This window comes from Gigantopelta aegis, chromosome 4 (assembly GCF_016097555.1).
Source record: "Gigantopelta aegis isolate Gae_Host chromosome 4, Gae_host_genome, whole genome shotgun sequence".
NCBI lineage: Eukaryota > Metazoa > Mollusca > Gastropoda > Neomphalida > Peltospiridae > Gigantopelta > Gigantopelta aegis.
Window position 1 is genome coordinate 96,230,516 of NC_054702.1, and position 21,477 is coordinate 96,251,992.

Consider the following 21,477-nt stretch of genomic DNA (forward strand, 5'->3'; position numbering starts at 1 on the left):
GGGCAACACTTTTTTTTAAGAAAAAGAAGGGGAAGAAATAAAAGAAGAAAGAAATGTGTACTATGTAGATGGGCGAATAATGTCTGTACCAGTTTTATTACAAAATGTTAATATTATTTGCAATGGAAATTGATTTAGTGTTAGGGAACCGAAATGATGTTTTCTAACCAACCAAACGTATATTTTGAACGAGACTAACCATTGGTCAGAGCGGGAGAAGTCGAAAAAGGAAAGTTGATTTCATTTTCGGTCTTAAGATTTATGTGTCACGGATTTGACAAGCATCAGTACTGAATACCTTTCTGTTTATTTCATAAACCCACACAAGAAAGTGATGTGGGGGAAAGTGACATGGTCAAGCAATATATAGTCGATATGTTAATTTACCTTGGTAACCTATTACCGTAGTATTCTTATAATAAGTACATGTACATACAAGGCTCCTAGATTATCATTATGGTAACCCCACTCCCATGGCTAATGATATTTAATGTTGGGCTAGTAAATAACTACTATTGCCATGCCAGATAGCTAGTGAAAAATATGAATATTCTGACCCCCATCCCCACCCTCCCATCTTGATATTTGTAATCTCTTTAGGTAAAATTATATTAAGTAAAGTAACTTAGTAAGGCTAGTGAATTTAAAATCACTGATCCCGTGGCTAGTCCATGAAGTGGTCCTTAACCATATGTCTGACACCATATAACCGTAAATAAAATGTGTTGAGTGTGTCATTAAATAAAACATTTCCTTCCTTCAATTTCATAGCACCATACCCAAAAATGTCTTTTTGGCAGAAACACTGGTGACATGTTCAAGACTACAAACTAGTTCCGGGGGGGCACATAATCAGTCAACACTTTCTATGTGTGTTTAGACTCTAATTTGGTTTGAAGTAAGAACAGTAAAAGTGTTTTGAAAACAACAACAAAAACAAAAAGAACTATGTGTACAATTTAGAAAACAATCTTCTTGAAAATAAATAACTTGTAGTAAATATAGTATGAAAAAAAGGTGTTCCCTGTGGGAAGGACTATATGGGTTTCAAGGGGCAGGACGTGGCCCAGTAGCAAAGCGCATACCTGAAGTGCGGTCGGTCTAGGATCGATCCCCGTCAGTGAACCCATTGGGCTATTTCTCGTTCCAGCCAGTGCTCTACAGCTGCTATATCAAAGGCTGTGGTATGCGCTATCCTGTGTATGGGATAGTGCATATAAAAGATCCCTTGCTACTAATAGAAAAATGTAGCAGGTTTCCTCTCTATGACTGAATTTTTGACATCCGAAGACAAAACACTTTTTTTTTTCTATAGGGGTTTTGGTCTTGTCCTCCAAAATATATTTTATTTTAAAAAATTGCTTTAATCAGTGTGTGTGTTTTGATCCCATCTGGACATATATGCTTGCTGTCTATGGACTAGGAGATGTATTTAACAGATTCTTTGCAGCTGTTTGATAGGAGTAGACTGTAGCTGCAGGTTTCCACTCACATATATATTGTGTAGACACCAAATCATTTTAAAATGTGCCAATGTATTGTTAATATTATATGTGCTATTCCTTCTTATCAAACTCAGGATCTAGTCTTTAAAACAAAAAAAGTCATATATCTTTTTAGCATATCTAGTAGCTGATAAGTAACAACTGACAGGTAAATACTTATAAGAAGAGGGATTGCCAAGTGTGTGTGTCTGTAGGGGGTTTATGGGAGGGGTTTTAACCTGGATTCATATTTCTGCACTGAGAAAAATATCTTTGCTCTCTTGGTGGTATCAGTAGTGTATTGAAAACACAATAGTTCTTGTGAAGTGTCAAATGTGTCGTGTGCATTGAACCATGGTACATGTATTCTGTTCTGGTTTACAACTGTGATTGTTAACAGTTGTCATGGTCTGATGTGGTTCTTAACAAATGCTGTTTTTATTAACTAATATACTGGTAAGTAGTAAATAGTGTATTATTACATTATTTGAAACAGTATTTAAACATACTATACTAACAATTTTAAAGATAGAAAAATAAAATATTTATTTATAAATAAACTACAGTCTTACAACAATCATATTGCTCCATCCTTCTTAATCTATAACTCATCTGTGATGGACATGATACATGCTTTAAATTTGTTTCAGTAAAAGTTAAAGTTTGTTTTGTTGATTAATTAATCAGCTGTTGGATGTCAGATATTTGGTAATTCTGACACATGTATGTACGTATAGTCTGCAGCGGGAACCTGCTACATTTTGCCATTAACCATAAAGGATCTTTTATATGCACTTTCTCACAAACAGAACAGTAAATTAAATATCACTGTTTAATAAATTCCAGTTGTAGGGGTACTCATTGGATGGTTAAAAAGTTAGTTTCAGGTTGACAAAGGGACACATTTATGCAGTCAATTTTATTGTTTAAACCCTGGAAACGCACTAATATTCTAACTATAGTATAAAACTGATTTTCGTCGATTATTTCTTACATATTAAACTGACAAGTAAATATTTTGTAAATATCTATTTGATGATAGTCTACCTAATTTAGCAGTTACTTGTTTGGACACATTGATGTTCAAGGTGGTGTTTACTCTTGAAATTAAAAGAAAAATGTCAGTAAACTGATTTGTGCACTTTATTGGAACAGAGTATAACAAATTTTGGTCAGTGTGTGTCAATTTCATGGCTGTTACAATATGTGAGGGACTGTTTCTGATGATGGTTTGCCCCCCGTCCCTCTCCAAAACAAAATATTTATAGTCATTTATAAGTAACTTTTGAGCAAAACTGTCAAGAACCATATGAGTGATCCATTATACCGGTATTAAAGGTGCTATCTCAATGTTGCCCAATGACAGCTATTGCAAATCAATTTTTATTATTATTTTTTTAAATAAAATTTTGATTTAACATTTAAAGAAGACACCTTTAACAATATGCCCATAAATGATTATAGGAAATAATTTTATCTACTGGTAGAAAATAAATTTTTATTGGAGAATCTTTATCACAGTTCCCATTATATAGCACCTTTAAATTGTTGCAAGATTGTGTAAATTTCTAATGTACTTATATTGAATTTATATTCAATAAATATGCTTGTCATAATTAATAATTTATGCTGCATTTCAAAATAATCAGTTAACTTGCAGTTTTAAATTAAAAAGTTTGTTTTAGGGTAAATGAAAATGACACATATCAATCAAAATGTGTTAGTCTGTTCCAGTAAAGGTCACAAATCACCTGTTTACTGACATCTTTAGTTTAATTTCAAGAGTAAACACTACCTTGTATATCAATCAGAGCCCAAACAAGTAAATGCTAAATTAGGTAAAGTATCACTGAATGGGTATTTGCAAACTATTTACTTGTCAGTTTATTATGAAAGAAATAATCAACGAAAATAATTTTTATTCTATTTCCGACAGTACTTTAGTACTTTATCTTTATTTTTCAAGACTATTTCACTAACAAGTAATTTTCTTTTTATGAATTAGCGAACTCAATATTTTCATTAAAACACACTGGGCACAGTTATAAAACAGATTACTATTACAATATTTTCATTAAAACACACTGGGCACAGTTATAAAACAGTATTACAATATTTTTTACTGGGCACTTTATTACTATTTATATTTTTTCAAGTTATAAAACTATTTCATATTTTCTAAAACAGATTACTATTACAATATTTTCATTAAAACACACTGGGCACAGTTATAAAACAGATTACTATTACAATATTTTCATTAAAACACACTGGGCACAGTTATGAAACAGATTACTATTACAATATTTTCATTAAAACACACTGGGCACAGTTATAAAACAGATTACTATTACAATATTTTTTATTACGTGTAAATTACAGAATTAAACTATCTGCTATTTTGGCAAACCTATTGTGTTTCTGGTCACGTATTCAGGTGTTTGCACTGCATGTATTTCAAAATCTGTTTCGTGTGAAACAGAAAAGGTATGTATATGTACATACTGCCGGGAAAAAAAAGCGGGCAACACACAAAATGTAATTCATTATTGGGATAATTATGTCTGTATGAATTAAGATATTCTGTGAAATTGACTTCCAGTAACACAGTTGATGTTGAATACTGTGAATTAAAGTTTTGGTTGCAGTTATTTGCAGATGCAGGTAATTTTGGACTTGGTAATCTCAGCCAATATCTAATTGTTACTGAATGCAGATTACCAGGCCAAGATTACCAGGCCGTACTTACTAAAGTCCGAAGTTACAGCTGACCATTATTTACTGTTAAAATTATGCGTTCCCTTATTTATTTTCATCAGCATACATATATTTACCTTGGTAATTTTATTCACAGCTAAAAACTATTTGTACCTGAGGAACTGTATTCAGTGAATTCAATTATGTTTGTTGTATATTTGTAGATGACTTCCAGAGTGTTCAGATGAGATGGATGAATACAGTTCACAGCTGCATGACGTCTTTATAAGCTGTGACACCTCGGGCTCGGGATACCTTGGACCAGAAGAAATCCAGGTCTTGTGCAGTAAACTACAGATTGACAGTTATTCAAGTCTGTTAGGGCAGAGACTCTTTGACGGACAACTAACTGATAAGGTACTTATTGCATAAATTCCAGTTCAGCACATTTGTAACAGTGAATCTGATTGGATCTGTAGTATAAATCTGAGGTAGCAACACCTTCATTTTACTGGTAGCCAATAAACCTAAATTTGCAACAGTAAAGCAACCACACTATATTGGCAAATACATGTAGAATAAAGAGTAACTTGAAATTTTTCACTGCATAATGTCCAGGGTGGGAAGTAGCCCATTAGTAAAGCGTTTGCTAGATGAGCATTCAGTTTGGGATCAATGAATTGATCATCAAAATAAATTTTTAAAAATTCTAAAGTTAAATTAAAGCACTGTGTCGCCCGGGATGTAGCCCAGTGATAAAGCTCTCACCTAATGCATAGTCTGTCTAGCATCAATCCCCGTTGGTGGACCCATTGGGCTATTTCTCGTTCCAGCCAGTTCACCATGACTGGTATATCAAAGGCTATGGTATGTGTTATGCTGTCTGTGGGATGGTGCATATAAAAGATCCCTTGCTACTAATGGAAAAATGTAGTGGGTTTCCTCTCAAGACTATGTCAAACTTACCAAATGTTTGACAACCAACAGCCGATGACTAATAAATCAATGTGCTCTAGTGGTGTCGTTAAACAATTTTTTTTTTTTTTTCTGCATAGTGTCCAAGTTTTAATGCTGGTTATTTAAGAATTATGATTATATTTTATAAAAACATTAATAGATTTTTCAATTATTGTAAAAGTTTGTTTAAAATGATGACATTTTCAAATATTTTAGTTATGTTTGTATAAAATATATTTTCTAATTTAATATTCTAACCAAGTTTATGGAAAAAACCATGTTGGGTTTGAATAAATTGTATGATAGATAAAATATTTATTCAAGTTTGTTTACAAATTTATGATCTTTTAAACAATTAAACTGCATTTGTATAAAATGTGTGATCTGTTTTGTTGGTATATAATTATTGAAACTTTTGTGTGTTACAGGTTGATTTTGAGAAATTTCAACAAGTGTTTTTAGAAGTTCTACAATATGTTCAAGATCAGCAGCCAGAGGAACCAAATCAGGCTTTTGGTAAGCAAGTTCTGATAATATTACCGTGCTACGTTCAAGCACTGTTATACCGATGTTGAAAAGACTAAACCAAATAACTCTGTGACTTGAGGTTACTAAGTTCATTTGTTTGTTTGTTCATTCTTTCTTTCTTTCTTTCATTCATTCATTCATTCATTCATTCATTCATTCATTCATTCATTCATTCATTCATTAACTGTAAGCAGTGAATGAATATTTAACTATACCCTAAGACAAAAATACACATTGGCTATTGGCTGTTAAACAAAGCATGGTGACAGTGCAAATTATGCTGCGAATCATTTGTCAACCTTGGGTATACTTGTGTACTTGGTAGGCGACCTAGCATATATATACTGTTACGGGGCAGTCGTAAATCACCAATCTGATTCGCGGTTGTTCTAGAATCAATTCCTGTCGGTGGGCCTACTGGGCTATTCTTGTTCCAGCCAGAGCTCCACAGCTGGTGTAACAAAGGCCATGGTATGTACTATCCTGTCTGTGGGTAGTGCATTTAAAAGATCATTTGCTGCTAATCAGAAAGAGTAGCCCATTGTTTGGTGGCAAACGGTTTCCTCTCTTATTACATGTGTGGTCCTTAACCATATGCCTATTGCCATATATCCGTAGTTGAAATGTATTGACTGTCATTAACTAACAATTCCTTCCTTCCTTCCTTCCTTCCTTCCTTCCTTCCTTCCTTCATTTTTAATATACTGTTAAATGCAGACCTCATACTGGGAAGTCTTACCTGAGACCCATAAACCCAGTTTTGTCTTAAATCTCAGTATACATCCTTTTTTCATTGGAGATGCATTAGGTTTGAGCCATTACCGATATGTTTTGATAGGACCATGATGACCCAAATGTCACCGAGAACAAGTCATGGTTTTGGCTTGTGCAAGTCTCCACAGTATATAGTCTGCTTTAAATAGAAGTAAAATGTAGGAAGGAGTTTTACAGCAAATTGATTTTAATTGTGTTTTAACAGAACTCAAGATAACTTTTATCAGAATTTCCTAATTAAACTGTATAGATCTCTTTAATCATTTGGTCAGCATCTTCAAAATTTCCAATTGTGTTTTGTATTAACAGGTGAAGTAACCCCAAAATATGTCAACAAAAACAAGAAGTATGGACGACGTTCAAAACCTGATTGTCTGTCAACATTAAATACTGGACTGGCAATAAATTCACCACAAGGTAGTGAATCTCCGAAGCCTTCCAGAATTCCAAGACATGTTTCGCGGATTAGCTCAAAGGTAAGTACAGTTTCCTGTAAATAAATCATGGAATAATTAACATTTTTTAGAAAATAACTGTTGATTTCTGCAATTTTTCAAGTTTAATAGACAATTTGGTGAAACATTTTTCTCACCCAGAGCTAGTCCTGAGTTAGATTATGGAATTGATAAAAATATGTTTGGATTTTGTGCTTGTTTTTATGTGTAGATACCGAAAACAAAATACTGAAAAATGTCAAATTAATTAAAGATAATCAAAGATGCTTTGTTGTCTAGCAGAATCTAAGAGACCTTTGTGAATTAGGCCCCTGATTGAAACAGAACTGCAAAATACATAGTATATATTGATGTCAGGTCTTGTGCCAACGTGAAAGATTGCAATGTGTTAAGCATTGTCTGAATTTTAATTCAAGAGTAAAACGGGTGATTTCGACAGCAGTTTGTTTAATAACAGAGTTATTTATGACCCAAAAGTGCAAGTTAATGTAATGGAAAATTTGTCTACACACATGACTTAATTTTACATAACCCATCGGCCATGTATTAAATTGTCATTGATTTCCTATATTTAATTTTAACGCACCAAAAAAAGAAGAAAAAAGAGGTTTCTCCCCATTTTCAGATACATGTTATGAGCTTTTTGTTGCATGAAATTTGCGAACCACTATATTTGAACAATATGCGTTACAAGATATACAGTTCAAGGGCTAGCTCTGGGTGAGCACAGAGTTTCGCCAAATTATTTATTAAACTTCAAAAATGGCAGAAAGCCTGTTATTTTATAATAAAATGTAGTAAAATTATTTCGCCAACTCATAATAAAATTTGCCAGTTTTCAAAATTTGGAACGGGCAAATTTGGTGACTGCCAAAGCTAGCCCTAACTGTTCATATATAAATTTATTATTAGAATGTTGATGCAGTCACCACAAAAATCTTATGACACTGTCAATACATGTACATTGTAAAAGTCTGTTTCATGTATTTTCATGTATAAAAATTCTGTGGAAGATGTCCTAATAATTATAGGTACGGTATACACTTTATGGACAAATTCAGCCTATATTTGCCTACAGAGTTGTCAACTTTTCAACCTACATGTAAATCTCATTGGTCTAAATTAGAGATTTCACTGCATGATTGTTTCTGGAATAGTGTTGTCTAGTAATGGAGAAATGGTATTCATGTGTTTCAGTCAACCCACACAGACATGTTGGGAAATTAAAATATAAGACAATTGCTGTCTAAAGTTGCATGTTGTCGTGCCCATTCTATGATCATAATGTGTACAGCATTGCTGTATAATATCCCATGTCACTTAATTTGTGCAATGATCTCAAACAATATTAACCTTGCTGGTTTTCTAACTATAGACAGGTAAGCCAGTAGGATTACTGAATTTGAACTGACAATAGACCCATGTATTCATGTCTTCAGGAGAGTTACAAGGCAGAAACAATTTCAGTTGTATTTGTTTGTGTCACTGCATAAAAACCCAATATGGTAATTTAAAACCAACACCACCATATGTGATTTGACTTTAGCCAGACTTCTTTAGCTTAGTCGGCAAATTGTAGGACAAGTGTTGACAAACTGTTTCACCTGTTGGATGAGAACAAAGTCTAGGACCTAATGAAGATATTTTTAACAACATTGGGACCAATCTAGATACAATGGCATAGCAAATGGCTCTAAAATCTAGATGTTTAAAGCCGTTTGTAACACTGGTGGAAGAGAGAGATCATGTGACAAGTTACAAAATGTTGAGGGGAAGCAGGGCTATCTCTAGCACTCGTCAGATTAGCCAATTGCTCATTTTAAAAACATTTGAAAACAATTAATTTTTATTTGGCAAAATAATTTTATGCAATAACGAATATTTTGTCCAAAAACCCCTGTGTTTTTACAATTTTTGAATTTTAATAGATAATTGGATGAACTTTTCTGCTCACCCAGAGATAGCCCTGGGGAGGACTGGGTTGCGTTACTAAATGTTGTTATTTTTAAAAAATATAATATGAGGAATCATGTTCAGTCAGTATAGTGCTCGCCTGAGTCGTAGAATTGAACCCCCTCAGCGACTCCATGACTGGGGGCAGGACGTAGCCCAGTGTTAAAGCGCTTGCTTGATGTGCGGTTGGTTCGGGGATCAAACCCCGTCGGTGGGCCCATTGGGCTATTTCTCACTCCAGCCAGTGCACCACCACTGGTATATCAAAGGCCATGGTATGTGCTATGCTGTCTATGGAATGGTGCATATAAAAGATCCCTTGCTACTAATGGAAAAATGTAGCGGGTTTCCTCTAAGACGGCGTCAAAATTACCATGTTTGACATCCAATAGCCTATGATTAATAAATCAATGTGCTCTAGTGGTGTCGTTAAACAAAACAAACTATTTTTACTACTCCATGACTGTGTATCAAAGGCTGTGGTAAGTGTGAGGATCAAACTGTCCTACTCATGTCCGTTGTAATAATGACATTCAAGACAAGTTGATCCATACAAATGTGTAGTTGTGTTACTCAAACAATTTTTATCATGTTCATTGTAGGTCTAATAATGATACTAAAGACAATCTATAATTATGTGCATCAAATTATCTGAATAATGCTTATTATAATTAAAAAATCAAATTGTCTGTTAGAGCTGGGCAGTATACGATATCAGGGATAGCTCTGGATCAGCAGAAAATTTCGCCAAATTATTAATTAAACTTCAAAATTTTATAGATACCCAGTTATTTTGTAACAAAATATTAATTAATACTTGAAATTCTTTCGCCAAATTAAAAAAACATTTGCCAATTGTTTTCATAATTTGCAATTGGTGAATTTGGCGAGTGCCAGAGCTAGCCCTGGGTCTATACAGTCTGGTATCGGTATCAGGTCAATACCGATTTACCGTACCGAGCAAATATCAAAGTACCGAAATTTCAATATTGAAAAATGTTTCCCACCATTTAGAAAACACTAACAATATATATCTGATGAATGCAAAACAACAGAGAAGAAAAGAGAGATGAGGGCCTTGTGTATGGAATTTAATTTCATTTAGATGAAATTAGCGGGTGAGACTTAACCTCGGGCATGCATTTAAAGTCAAGAACACCACTCAATATCTGAATACCCTATCATTATCGGTATTGTATTAATGTCGAATACCGTACCGATACTGAGGTAAATCACCCCAAAAATACTGATACCGTTATTGAACCTGAAATTTCAATACTGCTTTGCTCTATTGTCTGTATGTTATAAGTTTCATAGTTAAATTTCCATAGCATTGTCCATGAACTTTTTGAGTAAGTCCTTTTCTAAAAGGAAAAAGAAGTCAGACTACACTAATGAACCAAACTGAGCATAAACTGAGAAGATTTTTTTTAATTGGATTGTTAATTGGTTAATTTTTATATGCCCGTCTATGATGAGTTGTATTATAGTATGGTGTTGTCCGTCCGTCCATCTGTTCACGTTTTCTTGTACGGACCATATCTTGCATACAGATGCATACAGGACTATCAAACCTCACATGTTGGAACAACTTGGAATGGTGGTGTGTCGCATACTATTACTAGGTCACTGTGACTTACTTTCCATGGTCTACTGCACAGAACAATAAATCCATGTGCAGATCATATCTTGCATACAGATGCATACAGGACCATCAAACTACACATAGGAACAACTTTGGATTGTGATTGGTCCAAAACAAACTGTTCATCCATCCCACTGCAAAAATTACACATGATTAGACTTGAATCATACCCGTAACATATTCATTAATATAAATATGGTTTTTCATCAAACTCCTGATGGGCGTATCATGTACCTCACCGGTACTCTTGTGACATGTCACAACATTTACCAGTTAATTCATAATGCTTGGTTTTCACTTGCCATATATACATGTAGCATTTTGAAGAATAAAATGTTTCACTCGTCTAAGCATTTTGAGATGTGTGATTTTTCACTAGCCAAAGGACTAAAAATTGTCAGAATTTCAAGGGATGGGTACATTAATCTCTGATTCTTTTTCTCTCATCCATTAAAAAAATAAACAATACAGTCCTTTGTGTTTGAAAATATCAGGCAAGTGATAAATCACTCATCTCATTGCCCTAGTTGAGTGATAAGTATTCCATAGAAAAAAAACTTTGGTAAAGCTTGCACATATGGAAGGAAGGAAGGAAATGTTTTATTTAACGACGCACTCAACACATTTTATTTACGGTTATATGGCATCAGACATGATTACGGACCACACAGATTTTGAGAGAGGAAACCTGCTGTTGCCACTTCATGGGCTACTCTTTTCGATTAGCAGCAAGGGATCTTTTATATCCACCATCCCACAGACAGGGTAGTACATACCACAGCCTTTGATATGCCAGTCGTGGTGCACTGGCTGGAACGAGAAATAGCCCAATGGGCCCACCGATGAGGATCGATGTCAGACCGACTGCGCATCAAGCGAGCACTGTACCACTGGGCTACATCCCTCCCCCCCCCCCCGCTTGCACATATTGACAAAAAGAAGTTTGAGTAACACACACTGAACAATCAGTGAATCAATATAATGATTTCCAGACACTGGTGCTGGCTGTGGTTGAAGCAGCTTCTTTTCAAATAACCAAAGGGAGGTGACCTGTTACCACATTTCTAGGTGTGTGATAAAAAATGCCAGCACGATGGCACACCTCGGATGTGAAGGACTGACAATGTTGTACAAATGTCCATAAAGACATCTTTTATTTGATATTATAGAATAAAATAAATATCACAATTGCATAGAACATTCTTTGAAATGGGTTTTTAAAAAAAAGCAGCAATATATTTTCTTTATCTGATAGTATTTTGTTTGTTTTTGTGAAAAAAGAAAAGAAAAAAGATTATTAATGTCTGATGTAGAATGTGGTCACACAAGATAGATTTATTCTATATGGACTGACATAGAATGAATTTGTCATGCATAGCTGGGGATGGAAAATATGTATATGTACAGATTTTAGATCAACTTATACAATATTTAGAAAGGGACCCTTCTCCTCAGTGTGTACAGTAACTGTGCACCACATTTTGGTGGAGTGTAATCATCTTAATTTGATAAGAAAAGTTGTATAAAATTGGTAAAAAGAAATTTGGTGGAATCTTTTAAATTCCATCCTGAATTAATTTTAACGTTTTTAAAACATTTTGATTTCTGTACAAAAATGTTAAATATATGGAAAAATGTAGCAGGTTTCTTCTGTAAGACTATGAGTAAAAAATTAGCCAATGTTTGACATCTAATAGCTCATGATTAATAAATCCATGTGCTATAGTGGTGTCTTTAAACAAAACAAACTTTACTTTACAAATTGTATTGACCTATATGTATATATGTATGTATGGTAGAGATGTATCTTAATGAAGTGTGTATGTTTAAGGATGTAGATATACATGTACCTTACAGTTCTACTTCTAGAGAATGGCCTTTCAGTTGATGGGTTTCTAGCACTGTTGATTTTATTTCCATTTATTTTCTTACTTATACCAATCAGTGAGTTAATGGTTAGTGAGAGAGAAATCATTGTAGTGGCCTACACTTCCCCACTGAGTTGTTAAAAACTCAAGCTGAGTTGGATCCGGTATCAGGATGTGAACCTAATATCTACCAGCCATAACCACTAAACCACTGAGGCTGGATGCATAAACAATGTTCAGTATATACCTGTTGTATTCTATCATGTATATCTTGAGTATAGTGACCTATATATATATATATATATATATATATATATATATATATATATATATATATATATATATATATATATACTGATGGAACAAAATATGGGAACACATTGAATTGTAGACCAAATTTAATTCACTACTAGCATAGTATTGTCTGTATTTCATACCTAGTTGTAATGTGGGATTAAATGTCTGTAGTGTTGAATGTGCTGTCTATATGTTCCCAGTCAACTTCTGACAATATCAGTTGATTTTTGATAGTCATTATTTCTTGTTGCTATCTGTGTGATCCTTTATTTCTTTCCATCAGTATATTACAGTATATAAAACCCAAGTTTCAGGGCTAGCTCTGGGTCAGCAGAAAATTTCGCAAAATCATCTATTAAACTTTAAAAATTGCAGAATTAAACCCAGTTATTTTGTAACAAAATATAAATTAAATAAAAAATTGCATGAAATTATTTTGCCAAATAAAAATAAAAATTAGCCAGTTGTTTTTGAAATTCACAATTGGTGAATTTGTCGAGTGTCAGAGCTAGCCCTGGGTTGCTCAGACATCAAAATAAGTCGAGAACGATCATTCAGTTTACCAGGAGGTTACCACATGTCAAGAAGGTCTAGAATGGTACTCTGGGGGGGGGGGGGGAGAGACAGTTTGTTCCGTATCGCGGCACGATTCGCTACATAAGTTTCAAAGATCACTACACAATTTTAAAACATTAAACAGTAGTTGTTAATAATTTTCAATTCATTAGAAGTAGAAATATCGCTAATCAAGATTTTCAAAACAAAATGTTCCCTTGTACATTGTTCTCCACAAATATATGTATTTTTTAACAAAACCCCCAGAATCTACATTTTTATCAGTTATCTGCTGTTTAAATATAAATCCAGTGTTCGAGATTAACGGTATCCCAGTATCCTGGGGATACCAGAATTTAATTTTGGATACCAGACTTCAAGAACCCAGTATCCCACCGGGATACCATATAAGGTTCTTGGTTTTTTTAATCCTGCATTTTTATTTTTTGCTGAAACAGTGAAAGTCGTCATTTACTGGTGAAGTTAAGTAACAGTATTTTTGAGCTCTTACTCAATCTAATGCTATGCCGTAACAATATTTCCCCCAACTCGTACTCAGTCTAATGCTGGGAACTGCTAAATCGCTATTGTTCTTGTTGGATGTTTCTTCCCTTCAAATTTTATTTGAGATATTGATCGATTCCACATCTGCAGAAAATTGATACAGGTAGGTTTATCGTTAGTAATGTCAGAAACACTTATTGATTACTGCTAAATATTAATTTATGTCAATATTACGCAAATATAGATGCAGCAAATCTTTTTGCCAATTCCGTTTGATTGTGAATTTCACGAATTCTGCGATTTTTATTGCGGTGTAGCAATAGATTGGGAACGAGAACGGTGTTGTCCAAATTTGTTATGATGTTATTTATGAATTTCGTTTAAGTGGGATACTAAATTCTCAGGTGGGGTACCAAATTTTGAATTGTTAGTATCCAACTGGGATACTGCCCAAAACTTTTAATCTTGAACACTGAAATCACATACACACACAAGTAATAAGTATCAGTATAAGGAGAACAATGATATTTAAACGTTTAACAAAGTATCAGTTTATTTGTGAAGGGATGATAAAGGGAATTGAAAACTACATACATGTGTCATAACCTATAAGTTATTAAGCCATTAAAGGGACATTCCTGAGTTTGCTACACTTTTTAAGATGTTATCGACTAACAAAGACCTTTTAACGTTTGTAATTACATATCAAATATATTATTCTGCATAAAATATTAGTATTTGTACTTGGTTAAATTTCATTTTATTTCCAAAAATATAAATATTTTGTACGTACGAAATTATTTGAAGACAAAATCCAATTTGGGCTTCTTACAAATATTAAGACGACCAGAAACACATTAAATATACGGACACTGATATTCTAAACCAGAAAAGATATTTAATATGTACGTTTAATCGTAGAAATATTTTATTAGTTGGAAACATCTTACAAAGCAGCCAACTCAGGAATGTCCCTTTAATTACCATGTAATTTATGGTACCCTTAGGCACTATAATATGCTAATTTCAATGCCTGGCTGCTTTATGTATTGAGCACTATATAGCTCGGTGTTTTTTCTCTGTATGCAGTTTAACTGAGCTGTACTCCTTTTGTAATAAATAGTTTCCTGTATCACTTGGTCTGACCAGGTCACTTGCTACATGTATGTTACCAGACACCACAAGTCTATAACAAGATGTTCAGCCAGTGTGGACATGCATGTACCTGTATGTTATTTAATACATTGTTCATTCATATACTGATCACTGCTTTGGATAACAGGTTATATTGCTTGCAGTATTTACATGGCACTTTGAGAACATGCTGTTGATAAGAAAGATCATAAAAGGACATGACAAACACGACAGCTGTCGGTGGTAAACCTTGTGTTTTCATTTGCAGACAAACCTGTGCGATATTCATGACTACAGAACTAATTAGATAGTACTATTCTACAGTTAAAAGTAGCCCAAGTGTTTTCATTTGCAGACAAACCTATGCTATATAGACATGACCAAAGAGCTGTTTGGATATTATTGTATTCTACAGTTAAAATGTTTTGTTTCATATTTGCGAAGTACAGTGCGAGCTGTTAGCCCATGTGTGTCTAGGGAACAATAGTATTCAGATGTGCCCGTACCAATGTGATGAGTACAAAGAAAAGGAATTTCCTCAAAACATTGTTTAAATAACTTTAATCAGAGTCTGTTGGGTATTGAACTCAGTCTAGGGATGCATGTAATCACAGCATGGATCAGCACAGTTTTTAAGCAGTGGCTACTGGGTATCAAACTCCGGGGATCCAGACCAGGCCATACATTCAGCAGTGTTTGACAGATGTTTTAAACAGTGGCTACTGGGTACCAAACTCGACAGACATACATTCAGCAGTGTTTGACAGATGTTTTAAGCAGTGGCTACTGGGTATCAAACACCGGGGATCCAGACCAGACAGCCATACATTCAGAAGTGTTTGACAGATGTTTTAGGCAGTGGCTACTGGGTATCAAACTCAGGGGATCCAGACCAGACAGCCATACATTTAGCAGTGTTTGACAGATGTTTGAGAAAGTTATTAGCCCTCACAGAAGATTTGGCTAGTATAATAGTGTGAACCCAAAATTCATTAGCCGAGACTAAGAGCTGGTGGATTAGACTTATCAAATCTTGCATACAAAATAATTTAATAAATTACTTAATTTTGTTTCTGTTGGAGATAACACTTTGTTGGAAAAATGCTAATACCCAAAATGATGATATATAGAAGAAAGGTTTCACAAGTGATGATAGCAGTGCTTATTGTTTGTATTGTAATATATGTGTTACTTCCTGTTTATTTGTTAAAAAAGATGAACAATTTCGAAATGTATAAGCTAACTGAAGAACGATCATTTTATCATCTATATCCATTGTTAAAAAACAATACCAGTATATCTATGATGAGTTGTAAGGAAAAGACCAATTTTGTTTTTATAAAATGTATGAAGTGTGCCACAGAAACTCTTGGAACAGTGTTTCGCCGGTTCGGTTATGTACGTAACTTAACATTCGTCACTCCTGTTGGGAAGAAACTTTATTTGGGTTGGCCATTTCAAATGACAAAATCTGATTACCGACCTTCAAAACGACCTTTCAATATTATCATGGAACACTCTATTTATAACAAAACTGTCATGGAAGCCTTGATGCCGGCTGATACTCTTTACATAACCATTATTCGTGAACCGTACAGTCATTTCAAATCTGTGTTTACATATTTTAATTTGAAAAATATTGCCAAAGTGAGTAGTAATGACCCATTTACCGAATATTTACATCATATTGGTAAATATGAACAAATATATCAAAGGCACGAGGCCTCATCTACTAGGTACTGTATTCCCGACAACTTTTCCATGACCAAAAATTTGTTGTCTCACTGCATTGGAATGTCGTTAGGTTTTCCAGCAGGAACACAGAACATTACTTCAGATGCTGATGCTGTAGAAAGGTATATTCAACAAATTGACAAAGACTTCTCTCTTGTCATGATTGTTGAATATTTCCATGAATCTCTCATTCTTTTTAAACGCATCATGTGTTGGACTTTCAAAGATATTATTTATTGGAATGCAAATGTTGCAAATTATGTGAAGAAGTTTGATCCTCATTCTGATGAAAATGTTAAGATTTATCAGAAGTGGAGTTCAGTAGATTACAAACTTTATGACCATTTTAACAAGACCTTGTGGAAAAGGATTCATGCTCAAACACCTGATTTTTTCAGTGAAGTTCAATACTTTACTACCGTCCAGGAAAATGTTGTGAAGTTCTGTTTGAAACCAGATTTAAAAAAGCTTGTATTTAATAAAACTGTATGGCATGAACAGTTTGAATTCAGCACAGAAGGCTGTAAGATGTTAAAACAAAAGCTGTTAGAAGCTATTCAAAAGAGACATGATGAACAGGATCATAATTCTGTGCCTCCCACTAGGAAACCAGGTGATCGATATGTGCCTTTGTGTTAATTGATAGAATTGCTAATTGTTACCTTTACCAATATTTCAGTTTATATCAAAAAGAAATATTTCCAAATCAGCTAGATTTACTTTATTTGTTATTTAAGACTAAATCTCAGTTTATAGAGATATTTAAGAATTGACCACAAGACTTGTACCCTCTTTCCATCAACACGATCTCGCCTGTAATTCCATGCATGAGTTTATTGATATTGTGCATATGCACAATGCCTTTTCCACATATGCATTTCTGTACACGTGCAATGAGCACATGGAAAAAAAAAAAGGTGATTGATGAGTGATATTTCCACGCACAAATGTGTTGCGAAGTGGTGTAACGCAAAGTGTTTACTAACAGCTTAAAAATACACTTCAGTGATGTCAAATTTTATATAATAACCCACTTACAAAAATGTTGATATGAGCCGTCACACGCGAACACCTACAACTTAGCATAACGCCAGAAACCGAGTAAATGCAGCTCAAAGTTTGATGTCACATATAAACGCAGAAGTAAAAGTTGACATGCTGTTTGCGTTGTTTGTTTTGAAGAATTTAGAAGATGACATCTTCTTTACATGAAGATCAGTTTGAAGTAAACATATTTCTGTATTCTGACGTCATATAACCGTAAATAAAATGTGTTGAGTGCGTTGTTAAATAAAAACATTTCTTTTTTATTTCTGTATGTTCAATAGTGTTTGGTTACTATTTTGTATTTTGTACCGGAAAACATCGGTCGAGATCGTTAGCAATACCATCAGTACTTTCATACACATTTACAAGCATAGGGAGAAGTCCTATATATTGATATGGTATGCAAGTATCACACGTTTTTATAACGTACATGTTTATACATAACATAAAGTTCAACAACTTTTCCAGAAGTTAAATACAATATTCATCAGTTAGGCCAAATATCAAATTAGGATCGTATCGGGTTGCATGGGTCTACCATTCGGTTAGGCCTACTTGTTTTGTGGACTGCAATCAACACCACTATTATATAATAACCCAGTTACAAAAATTTTGATATATAAAAATGCACCGTTGCTGATAAAACGTTGCCAAAATTGCATTAATGTAAAGCAGGATTTAGTGGGTTTTTTTTTTTTTTTTAAATTCATGCAAATATCAACTGAATAAAAAGAAAAGCAGGCAAACTGCTGTGCACACAGTATGACTCAGCATAGAGAAATTCATTAAGAGGGGTTTATAATGATCATATTGAACAGGTCACCATTCTGTACAGGTTGCTGTTTAGCTAGTTTCTGATATTGGATGGATCTATAGATGGCTGGATGGAACAGGTGAATGAACTGTTAAGAATCACCTGAGCCCATAAAAGTATTGTTATAGTCACAGCTGTCGGCTTATTTTTGCATTCATTTTTGACAAATATATTCTTCACAACAAAAATAAAACTGTATATGTATTTTTCATTGACGACAGTTGATCAATGTGGCAACAGACATCAACCTATTGGGGACGTCAAAATAAAGTGCATTCAAATGAAATCTACATGTACATGATCACATTTGAGTTTTTATCTAATTAAATCATATCTACTAATGTATCAGTGATTTTTATTTCATTGTTTAAACAGTGCCGATAATTAACAAATTCATGTGTGTTGTGATATACACGATTCAGAGTATCATAATACTCTTGCATGTTGTGAATGAGACTTGATTGGAAATGATGTTTTTTAGAAGAAAATCTTCACAAGTAACGACTGCAGTGCTGATTCTGTGTGTGATATATCTGTTGTTTTCCATGTTCTTGTTTCGAAAGATTAACAGTTTCTACAAGCAAAGTGAAAAAGACAGAGGAATGGTCTATTCCCAGAATTCATCTTTAAGAATTTTAAGTGATACTTCTAGAAGGACTTGCCAAGAACACACCAATTTTACTTTTATAAAATGTTTCAAGTGTGCCACAGAAACTCTCGGAACTGTGTTTTGCCGGTTCGGTTACGTACTTAATTTAACATTCGTCATGCACTCCTGTTGGCAGCAGATTATCTCTGGGTTGGTCGTTTCAAATAACAAGATTTGATTACTGTCCTTTGAAACGACCTTTCAATATTATCGTGGAACATTCTATTTATAACAAAACTGTCATGGCTGATACTCTTTACATAACCATTATCCGTGAACCTTACAGTCATTTCATGTCTGTGTTTAACTACATGTACAATAGGTTGAAAACAATTGTGAGTAGTGATGATCCTGTTACTGAATATTTTCATCACATTAACAAATGTGAATTGAATTAAAAAAGTCATACTGTGTCATCTACAAGACTGTGTACCTGATAACTCTCCCATTAATAAAAATTAGTTGTCTCATTGCCGTTGTGTTTTCCAGCAGAAACACAGAACACTACTTCAAATGCTGATGCTGTAGAAAGCTATATTCAACAAATTGACAAAGACTTCTCTAATCCAATATGTCGTTTGTGTGGTTTTAGTGCTTACACAAATGATTTTCTTCAGTAGTTAATTCAGATACAAATGAAAAGGTTAAAGGGCAATGATAATCAAACATGAATCTAAGATGAGTGATTTTCATAGCTTTTCTCCATCAAATTTCCTATCATAAATATGAAACAATATTTTTGTTTGTGCTAGGACTAACTTGAAAGCTGCCAGGTGAAAATAAAAATTTAGTTTTTGTACTAACCCGATTAACCCACGAAAATCGACCAATGTCAAAATCTTTTCCGACCTCTTTTGGGGAAGAATGTTTTTTTATTATTTATTTTTTAACCGATTTCAATTTAGGCTTAAACAAATATAAAGTTGATCTGTAGATGATATTTGTCAAACGTTTTAAAACCTTGATATAATTTAACCAAATTTTATTAATGTCAGTTTTGATTTGTTGGACCAGTCTCGGTGGCGTCATGGTTAGGACATCGGTCAACAGGCTGGTAGGTACTGGGTTCGGATCCCAGTCGAGGCATGGGATTTTTAATCCAGATACCGACTCCAAACCCTGAGTGAGTGCTCCGCAAGGCTCAATGAGTAGGTGTAAACCACTTGCACTGACCAGTGATCCATAACTGGTTCAACAAAAGTCATGGTTTGTGCTATCCTGCCTGTGGGAAGCGCAAATAAAAGATCCCTTGCTACTCGGAAAGAGTAGCCCATGAAGTGGCGACAGCAGGTTTCCTTTCAAAATCTGTATGGTCCGTAACCATATGTCTGACGCCATATAACCGTAAATAAAATGTGTTGAGTGCGTTGTTAAATAAAACATTTCTTTCTTTTTTTTGATCTGTTTGAAATTAGAAATTCTGTAAAATGCTATTCATAGTAACGAGAACACAGTTTTCCTGTGACAGCGACATGAGAACTCAGATGAGGCCATATATTGGCATGCTTTGACAGACACAAAGTTAATATTAGCAGTCATTTGGTCCAACTCTAGGTACAGTCTCTAGAATATGCCATTGCGTTTGCTATTAATAGACCTGATTCAGATCAAAAGAAGTGTCAATTTCTGCAGAGAATCTGTAATTGGCCAAATTATTCTGATTGGCTTGGAATAGCAGTGACAGAGATTTTTATCACACCCATCTATAAATGTTTTAAACATATTTTGCTTTGATTAGTGTCATTAAATTGCATCGGTATATAATATAATATTCTAAGAAACTAGCCATAAAAGTACTGTGACGTGCTTCAAACACTGAATATCGTTACGCCAGGAGGTTGAGAATTTCAACAAACTTCTGTAAATTGTAAATATATCAGTGGCATTCCAACCAATTTATAAGTATTTTATAAGCATATGAGACAGGAAGGCCGGGGGTGGTGGTGGGGGGGGGGGGGGGGGGGAGTGATCTAGTTCCGGAGCAAAACCTCAAAATTTGGCAAAACTGATAGAAATATTTGGGCAAAATGTGCTAACCTGAGACCTTTTTACCACGTATTTCCATCATTCAACCCTCAAAATTAGTTGTAATCCATGTAAAAATGTGTAGTGATTTGTTTACAACCCTACATATAACTGTTTGATAGTAATACTAATATAAATAAATGTTGTTATCCAGATTCGGCCATTTTTGCTCAATTCAGAAAAAAACAAGCCTGTTCTCCCCCTACAATAATGGAAGCCCATGCGCCTATGTTTATAACAAAAGTAGACGGTGGTAGTGAAGGAAATAGCTGAACATGTTTAAATGATGGAGAAAAAAGCTGGTTAGAACATTACCATTAAGCACATATGACATACATCTAGGTCAGGGATTTCCGA

At 34.2% G+C, this 21,477-nt stretch overlaps 2 protein-coding genes across 3 annotated transcripts in view; both read left to right on the forward strand.

Moving 5' to 3' along the window:
* Positions 1-4,081: 4,081 nt before the first annotated feature.
* The window catches only part of LOC121371486 (ninein-like protein), an 82,181-nt gene continuing 64,785 nt past the window's right edge, over positions 4,082-21,477 (forward strand). For both annotated transcript variants that reach the window (XM_041497413.1, XM_041497414.1), the window contains exons 1-3: positions 4,082-4,598; positions 5,567-5,654; positions 6,750-6,916. In XM_041497413.1, the coding sequence (XP_041353347.1) occupies positions 4,431-4,598; positions 5,567-5,654; positions 6,750-6,916 (423 nt within the window). In that variant the 5' untranslated portion in view covers positions 4,082-4,430. The remainder of the gene's footprint in view (positions 4,599-5,566; positions 5,655-6,749; positions 6,917-21,477) is intronic.
* Positions 15,021-19,563, forward strand: LOC121371489 (galactose-3-O-sulfotransferase 2-like). The gene has a single exon (XM_041497420.1). It carries the CDS (start codon positions 15,953-15,955, stop codon positions 17,222-17,224), a length of 1,272 nt encoding a protein of 423 aa, XP_041353354.1. The 5' UTR covers positions 15,021-15,952; the 3' UTR covers positions 17,225-19,563.

What these genes read in the sequence shown, in the direction of transcription:
- LOC121371489 (XM_041497420.1), top strand. Translation starts at nt 15,953, where the DNA reads ATGCTAATACCCAAAATGATGATATATAGAAGAAAGGTTTCACAAGTG.